The sequence below is a fragment of the Pinus tabuliformis genome, chromosome 9 (genome assembly GCF_031772625.1).
Source record: "Pinus tabuliformis cultivar Carrire ecotype Pingquan chromosome 9, CPIR1, whole genome shotgun sequence".
In the NCBI taxonomy this organism is placed as follows: Eukaryota; Viridiplantae; Streptophyta; class Pinopsida; order Pinales; family Pinaceae; genus Pinus; species Pinus tabuliformis.
This window is the reverse complement of record NC_142307.1, coordinates 113,559,200-113,568,521: the sequence shown is the minus strand read 5'-3', so window position 1 is coordinate 113,568,521 and position 9,322 is coordinate 113,559,200. Positions and strand designations below refer to the sequence as shown.

Genomic DNA, 9,322 nt, shown 5'->3' with positions numbered 1-9,322 from the left:
ATTCAATATTCAAATCCGGCAGAGTGGGGTTGAAGAAATGGATATTGAAGATGGATTCAATTATAGAAACTATCTTTTGAAAAAAGTTTAGTTTTGCCCCAAAAAGAAAGTCCCTCCTTCTTAGCTTTGTTGCTTCATTTGAAGGAAGGGGGGAACTAGTGAATTGTTTCAATCACATGGTTCATGCCCTCCAAGTATTGGTTAACTTGCCTAAAGATGTTCCTAACACAAGTAATCAATGCAAATATCGCCCATGGACTACTTTTATTGATAAAAACTCACTTTATTTTTTGTAAATGTCTGCTAATTCAAGTGTAGCCATAGTAGTCGATGTGCAACCTCATATGCACAAAAAAATGTTCAATCACTAACTTCCTCCAAGCATGCTTACCCTTGCACTCTTAACACCATAATGTAAAACACTTGTCATAGTGTCCAAGGTGTCGTGCCCTCAGTGGCCTCCCATCACCATTGATAATTGGAGTTGAGGTGTCACACGCTATGCTTATGAAGCATCTACATAATTTAGCACACCGAATTCCATCCATGTGTGGCAAGTTCCAATCTACATGCATACTTATCCTCTATGCACTTGCATTTAAGAATGACAACCATAACATGACATTACCATATCTATATGCCAACAACATGACACACTCCAACCAATAAGATGGACAATTACATTATTAAGAGTTACAAAACCATATTGCCATCTGAAACCAACATTTAATCAAACAACATTTGACAACACTATAGTGATTACATTTGTAATTACACTTTATCGAAAATATCAATAAAAAATTCTTATCATATTACTGTATAAATATTGCATTTAATAGAAGCTAGATGAACTTTGTTAGTCCCAAACTTTGCTTTGACTTGAAATCAACTTTTCTCCACTTAAGTGTCTCTAAGCCACCTTAATTATCAAGTAAATATATCATCTAGCAAGTGTTATAGAAATGAGGTGGATTCAATCCACTTATGTGTGGTCATAAATAGTATTTCAATTGCCTTACATGTTCAACAACTGCCTCCAAATGTTGTACGACTACCTCGAAGTACCAAATAAAACAATCATGAGATGTTGGAAATATTTATCATGGATATACTACCATAGGAGTACTATCACATGGAGTCTTATGCCCAAACATTCCCTAGTCTCAACCTGTCCTTATATATGCATGTTTAGGAGCTCTTGTCCCAGCTCGTCGGCAGGGTTTGTATTCGCCAATAAAGAGTAGAACGAGGTAAGGGCGAACTAGCTATCCACTGAACCATTCCCCCGACCAACCAATTGTTAGGCTCACAACCCGGCTAGGCAAGGTCAAGTTTAGGAACAACCTAGCTAGGCGAAGTGAGAGAGTACCGTAGTTAAGCGCTGCAGGGTCAAAGAGAGAAGGTGAAGGGTTGGATGCCTCACCGATCAAAGGGCTAAAGTAGGGGTTGGGTGCTTTGTCAAGCCCCCCCCGCTTCTTATTCACCAGTGTCGTGTCGAGAGCAAGGAACATTCTAGCAAATTCAATATTAAGCATCAATTTGCGATGAAACAGGGGATTCCTCTATAATCGGCTATGGGCTTATCTAGAAGGGCACCTCCTAGCCTTATGACTGGCATCTACACCTCCTTCCTTCCATATGCTAAGGTCAATGGTGAAGTGGGTCTAATCTCTTGCTATGGAACGTCATGCATGGACAAGGAATCAATATCTACCTACTATGCCAAGGGGACTATTAGAAGGGTACTAAATAGGACTAAAGACTATTGGCTATTGGAATGGCTAAGTTATACTAGATCTAGATCTTTATCTCGGTAGAGAAGAGAGTAAAGAAGTGAAACGTAGAGATGCGAGTATCATATGTCTAGACGAGTATAATATGTATAGAGCTCGAAGAGAATGAAATTCTCTGAGAGCTAGCCATGGCTCAAAGAGCCTCTTTTTAGTTGTTGAATTTAATGTCGACTTCTTTCTCCTTTCCCTTATTTCCTCTCTCTTATTCTTTTTTCTTTTCTCCTTTCTCTTATTCCCCTGTCCTTTCCCCCCTCTCCCTACCCGTACCCCACCCTCGCCCGGACGGCCCTCAAGCGTGCCTTCCCCTATCCTCGCCCTATGATCGCTTACCGCTTATCTTTTTTCTTGAACTCGTACCTTTGATGGCTCCTCCGGAGAGCGTTCCGTTCTCCTGCGGTGCCGCCCCTTACCTCTTTCAGAGTAAGATAGACTTCTTTCTTCAAACAAGTAACAGTTGTTCAAAAAAAAAGAACAACCAACAACACCCAAAGTACTCATACCGACTTTCTCTCCTACCGAACCGAAGCAAAGCGTAGGTAACCGACTTTCTTTCTCTCGATACGGCAACCGAAGCGAAGCGTAGGTAACCGACTTTCTTTCTCTCCTACCGAAGGTAACTACCAAAGGTAGGCATTCATCTACCGAAGGGAGGACGACAGGTAACTGACTTTCTTTCTCTCGATACGACAACACAACTACCAAAGGTAGGCATTCTTTCCGGCATCTTTCCAACTCTTGCTCTTACCGCTCTTTCCAAAGGAAGGAAGGGGGGTGTGGGGGGAAGGAAGGATCAGCTTCCTTCCCACCGCCAATGAAGGAAGGGGGTTGTAAGGAAAATATTATTAGTGCCAAATGAAAATTTATGTTAGGGATGCTTTCACATAGTTAGTTTTGTAATTATTATAAACATCACATACACAACAACCACAAATAAAAAAAGTATGTAATATATAAGAACAAAACTAATGAAGTTGTTAGTACTAAAATGAGGCATATACTATCACATGTAATCTTAGATATACTTAGTGTGAAACACCATGACATCAATGTCTGAGCAATTTGTAAATGTGCAACAAGGGCTCAATAGGGGGCTAATATTTATTTGATACTCACGTTCTTGGCTTTGTTGCTTCATTTGAAGGAAGGAGGACACTATTGAATTATTTCAATTACATGGTTCACACCTTCCAAGTATTAGTTAACTTGCCTAAAAAGGTTCCTAACACAAGTGATCAATGCAAATATCACCCATAGGCTACTTTTGTTCACAAAACTTAACTCTCCCACTTTATTTTTGTAAAGACCCACTAATTCAAGTGTAGCCATGGTAGTTGATGCACAACCTCATGTGCACCAAAAAACATCCCATAACCAACCTCCTCGAACCAAGCTTACCCTTCCACTCCTAACACCAAAATGTGCAACACTTATCATAGGGTCCAAGGGGTATTGTCCTTGGTGGCCTCTCATCACTATTGATAACTAGGGTTGAAATGTCACACCCCATGCTTGTGAAACATCTACATCATTTGGCACATTGAATTCCATCCATGCGCACCAAGTTCTAATATGCATGCATGCTTATCCTATATCTGCTTATATTTAGGAATGCCAACCATGACATAACCATTACAATATCTTTCTTCTTATTCTTCTTCTTCTTATTACTATAGAAAAAAAGGACCCTTTTTTTATTCACGAGGAAGAAAAAAAGCACAAACATTGACAAAAAGATTGTAACTTCTGTCATTACAATGGGTTGCCAGAAGACAAGGCATCACGACCCAGAAGAAGAGAAAAATAAGTTGTTGTAAAACCAGGGTTTTACAATTTTTTTTCTTCTGCAAATTATAAGACTGACTAGAAATGACAATAGCATGCAACCAAAAATTGTAGAAAGTGTATTATACAACCACGAAGAGGGCCGTACTATGAGAAAAACGAAGACAGTGACTAGAAACGACATTAGCCTGTAACCAAAAATTCCCGAAAGTGTATTATACAACCATGAAGAGGCCCCTGTCAAGAGAAAAAGAAAGACATTGTATTTGAGGCTAATTGAAAGCTGAATGTAGACTCACTTGAAATTTATAGTAAGCTAGTTGATAACTAATTGAAAATTTGACTTAAAGCTAATCCATATTAGTATATGGGCATCGAATGAGAACTTTGAACTGGGTTGCCAACTAATTCATCATAATATATGTAACCTGTCTCCAGACAAATAATTCTTTTTTAGAGAGAATCTACAGTTGTATTTAGCTCCCTATGGATGTGATGGAAATTGATTTCCTAGAAGTGGTTCTTTAACTCCACAATTTTGCTTTTCCAGGAGGATAAACTTATAACTTCCAACTATGCTTTACTGTCATTTTTTTTGGCTCCATTACAATATTTGTATGTCAACAACATGGCACACTACAACCAAGAAGATGAACAATTACATCATTAAGAGTTACAAAACCATCTTGCCATCGAATAACCAACATTAATTAAACAACCATTTAACAACATAATAGCAATTACACTATATATATATATATATATATATATAGATCACATTACACGTATAAATACCGCATTTCAATAGAAGTTAGATGAATTGCGCTAGTCCCAAAGTTTTGCTTTGACTTGAAATTAAACTCTTCTTCACTTTGTGATTTTTGTGTTATCCACTAGCATAGACCCATCTTAAATATAGATATAATATGAGCGGAGAGGGATCCAATTTCTTCATTGGCAATTATTTTTTATGAGCAAACATTATTTAAATGTTTTGTATTTTTTTTTTTTTAAATTTATTTTGGCCGACACCAGCAAAATTTCAACTTTGATGATGGACAAACATCGCTGTAACCATACTAGGCTGTAGAGTGAGCTTGGCATATTCATATTATTTTCATCCTCAACATTGAGGATTGTGTAAAGCTCAGTGGAAGATGCCCCTTGGAATGATGGACAAACATGGCTGTAACCATACTAGGCTGTAGAGTGAGCTTGGCATATTCATATTATTTTCATCCTCAACATCGAGGATTGTGTAAAGCTCAGTGGAAGATGCCCCTTAGAATAGTTTTGATGCCCCCAAAATGACTTCCATTCTCAACCCCTCCCCATGACATTTGAACTTAAGACCTCGTAACAACTAAACCCCATACAAACCAACTACCCTACAACTTATCATGGATCAACCACAACAATACTTATTATAATAATTTAAAACCAATATTTCTAATTACGCCGTAAGGCGTTTCCCTCTGAAATGAACTCCCCCAAATGCCTTTCTGTCATAATCTTAACCGTTAGATCTTTTGTTAGACGATTGAACAAAAAACAACCGTCTGATTTAATAAAAAATGTTTTAAAACATTAAAAATATTTAAAAACGTTCCACTTTCCACTTGACATCTGTGCGCCGAGCATGGGAAACATGAACGTATATCCCTGTAATAGCAACAAGAAAACCGTAGAAAAGAAAATATAAGGGGGCGAAGAAGGGAAAAATCGAAAGTATGTACAGGGGGTTGAGCAGATTTGCCACTGGGTATCATCGAGATTGCCACTGGGCATCATCGAGATTGCATGTTTCGATCACCCATTCAGCGACTATCGGTGGGCCTTTCCATTTTGTTGTCAAAAAAATTACCTCCGATTCGAACGCAGACAAATTGATTCGAAACCCACTCAGCCATTGGCATTCCCTCCTTTTTTTCGAGGCTTCGATCAAATTTCTCTTATCTGCTCTGTACTAGGTGAATTGGGTCTCAGCCATAATCGAGCTTTGGGTTTCAGTTATAATCGAGCTTTGAAATCTGCAGAAAGGAGGTTATTGAGAGAAGAATAAGTGGATTTGCAGGTTGCTGCCAATTTGATGATTTTGATTGAATGTGCTAATTAACATAATGGCAGAATAGGGAAAATCGAGCTTGGGAGCTTGTCTTTTATTTATATTCAGCTTGATTATATATATATTTTAGTTCGGGTGAAGCGGCATCATGGTGCAGGGAGCAATTTAGGGCAGCTTTTATGATAACAATAATAAGAACTGAACCTTGTTTTTGGGCCTGGATTTAACCGTGGTGGAAATGGAGCCGGGTTTTAGGAGAGAGTTTTTAGCAATCATGGCTAGCGATCTTATGACTAAATATCACAGAAGAACATCCTGAAAACCCTTGGAAGATGACCTCATTCCAGCGTCTCAGCTTCACAACAGAAGATATTTTGGAGAGCTTGAAGCCTGATAACATGATTGGCATTGGAGCAGCCGGTACAGTTTACAGGGTTGAAAGGCCGGGGGGTCATGTCATAGCTGTGAAGAAGCTACGGTGGGTGGAGAAAGAGAAAGAGGGAGGGAAACGAAAGAAAGGGGTATTAGCAGAGGTAGAAGTCCTGGGAAATGTTAGGCACAGAAACATAGCTAAATTGTTGGGTTGTTGCTCCGGCAATGAGGAGACTCTTCTTCTTTATGAATACATGCCTAATGGAAGTTTGGCTGACCTCTTGCACGGGAGAAAGGAAGAGAACATGCTCACTGAGTGGATGACAAGATACAATATTGCAGTTGGAGTGGCTCTGGGCTTATGCTATCTTCATCAAGATTGCCGTCCTGCCATTGTACACAGAGATGTTAAGCCTAGCAATATATTGCTTGATTCTGACATGACTGCAAGGGTTGCAGATTTTGGAGTTGCAAAGCTGATTCGAACTGGTTCGGAGGCCATGTCTTCTGTTATTGGCTCCTATGGCTACATTGCTCCAGGTAAAGTAGTTTCAAACTTCAGAACTATAAGTGGTCATTCTTTTTATGGTAACATTAATTTTCTTTTCAGAAACCATATACATTCTAACATCTTAGGATATAGCTTGTTCTTGAATGATACTCTGTCCATCCATTTTATGTTACATGATTGTCTCTGATGTGAGCAATTTACTTACAAAGTGTCTAACATCTTAGGTTACTCCATCAATCCATTCTATGTCAACATGGTTGTCTCTGGTGTGAACAATATACTTGCAAAGTGTCTAACATCGTAGGTTATACTTTGTTCTTGAATGATACTCCATCAATCCATTTTATGTTAACATGATTGTCTCTGATGTGAATAATTTACTTACAAAGTGAGTTAGGATGGTCTAAGTGCATTTTTCTTTCAGTTTCATGATTGTTTACCCTGGAAAATCTAAGAATACAAAAGGAGAATCTTGTATTGGTTTTACATCCCTAAAGCATTAAGATTAGCTGAACACAAAAGTAAAAGGGAATCGATTTTAGCTACTGTTTGGATTTGAAGAAGGAATTCAGAAATATGAGTATTCTCAGATCAGACAACCTTATGGAAAAGGTCTTATTATTTTTATGTATTTGTAAGTTAGTTTGTGTATCAGATTCTCAGTGATTGATGGGTATGGAGTTATGTTTTAGCCCAGCTTAGTTCAAAATCCTAAATTTGCTATAAGGTAGCATTCATTGTTTTCTACATAGCCAATCAAATTCTTACACAGATTTTCTCTTGTAATATATATCTGAAAGTTATATGTTAAACCTAGCACAGACTTGTACTGTTTCATTAATTGAGGATGGTAGCAATCTATTAAGTCCATGAGTCTATGCATCTTTTGGATTTGTGCAGAATATGCCTACACACTTCAAGTCTTTGAGAAAAGTGACATATACAGCTTTGGGGTGGTCCTCTTAGAGCTCTTGACTGGAAGACAGCCAATGGATCCAGAATTTGGAGAAGGTGTCAACATTGTGGACTGGGTCAAGGAAAGAGTTCAGACCAAGGAAGGGATGGAAAAGATCTTAGATCAAAGTGTTAGAGTTCCAAGTTTCTCAGTCAAGGAAGAGATGATGCTGGTCCTCAGAGTGGCTCTCCTCTGCACTAGTAGGTCTCCAATCAACCGACCATCGATGAGAGATGTTGTTTCAATGTTATCAGAAGCCCACCCCAAAAGCAAAGCAGCCCTTGACTCCCAATCCTTGCAACAACACAGGTCCCATTCTTCATCTCAGCCAGACAGTCCACCACGCTGTTCTAAGGAAGGAAGCCAACATTAAATATGTTTCCATTGAAGTAATCGTTGTTGGGTATGTTCGTGTTATGAGCTTTTTGGTGATGATCGACATATGTTTATTTTATCAGACTTTTTGCAATACCAGCTACCATGCAATTAGCAGTATTCCTGCTTATTTTACAAGACCTTTTGCAGTATCAGTAATTTGCTATTTCCAATTTGGAGATCTTGAAACATTTTGCAGTACCTGCAATTTGTTATTTGCCATTTGCAGATCTTGAGACATCAATAATTTTTGTTATTGATTATATTTCCTATTTATTTTATAAGACTATGCTATGCAAAGAACAGTATTCCTACTTAATTTCTTATTTTACAAAACTTATTTGCAATTTGCATATATTGAAACCATCAGTAATTTTTTATTTCTTATTTTATAAAACCTATTTGCAATTTGCATATATGGAAACTTGTAATTTTTTATTTCTTATTACTTATGATTATGCACTCTACAATTCTGTGACCAGCTGAATGTCAAGCAATTGAACCGCGATTTAAATCCTATTTTTTCAGCAATAAGTACTATACTTTGTCTTTATTTAGTGTAGAGAACCAAGCACTTATTCTACTCATCTATAGAAGGGACAATGGTTGTTTGCCTATGAGGTATAAGGAAATCCTATCAGATGTTTTGTATTTTCGTATGGAATTGAATCATACTCCTGCACACTGTAACATTCATATATATCAACCTGTAGAGGCTTTAATAACACCTGGTATTCTGGTTAGTGATTTTATTGGACCTCATGTGCATATCCTACATGCACAGGATGGACTATTCATATGTTACAGGGTATTATTCTTATTATTTAGGGTGCACATCTTCAGGTGTTCAAGAACGATTACTAGAACAGTCAGTTAATTCTGCAATTTAAAGGATGAAAAAGGAGGTTATAGGAGTCTAGTTTTGGTTCTCATCCACAATGTCACACTAGTCTGCCTGGGCATGGTTCTCATGGTTTAATAGTGACTTGAGGAGTCATAATACCACAGATCACTAAACACGAACAGCTAAGGTAGCCCAAGGACAATAGCCATCTTTACACATTAATTAAAAATAAAGTGGGTCTTTACAAAAAAGATATTATATGTGCACTATCTGGTATTGGGATGGCTGGAACTCAGGAGGATCCTGTTCTTACACAGGCAGTAGAGGATCCTGTTCTTAGATGCCATGGGCTCTTAAAATGATCCTAATGCAGTTTCATTGTTTATTAATATTCCCATTCTTTTTTATATGCTTGACCCTGCAGGAAGGCGAAGCTGTACAGGTTTGACAAGGATGGGAATCAATGGAAGGAGCGTGGTGTAGGAACAGTAAAGTTTCTTAAGCACAAGGATACTACAAAGGTTCGGCTGGTCATGAGGCAATCCAAGACATTGAAAATATGTGCAAACCATTTAAGTATGTAAATTTTGTTTGTTTGTTTTTTTTTTTGTAATTTCCCCCCTGA

At 38.0% G+C, this 9,322-nt stretch overlaps 1 protein-coding gene across 1 annotated transcript; it reads left to right on the top strand.

Annotated features, from left to right (window-relative positions):
• The first annotated feature begins 5,523 nt into the window (after window positions 1-5,523).
• LOC149147340 (leucine-rich repeat receptor-like protein kinase TDR) lies at window positions 5,524-8,815 on the top strand. The gene is made up of 2 exons (XM_089438335.1): window positions 5,524-6,552; window positions 7,424-8,815. The coding sequence occupies exons 1-2, from the start codon at window positions 5,973-5,975 to the stop codon at window positions 7,849-7,851; spliced, it is 1,008 nt and encodes a 335-aa protein (XP_089294461.1). The 5' UTR covers window positions 5,524-5,972; the 3' UTR covers window positions 7,852-8,815.
• Window positions 8,816-9,322: the final 507 nt, after the last annotated feature.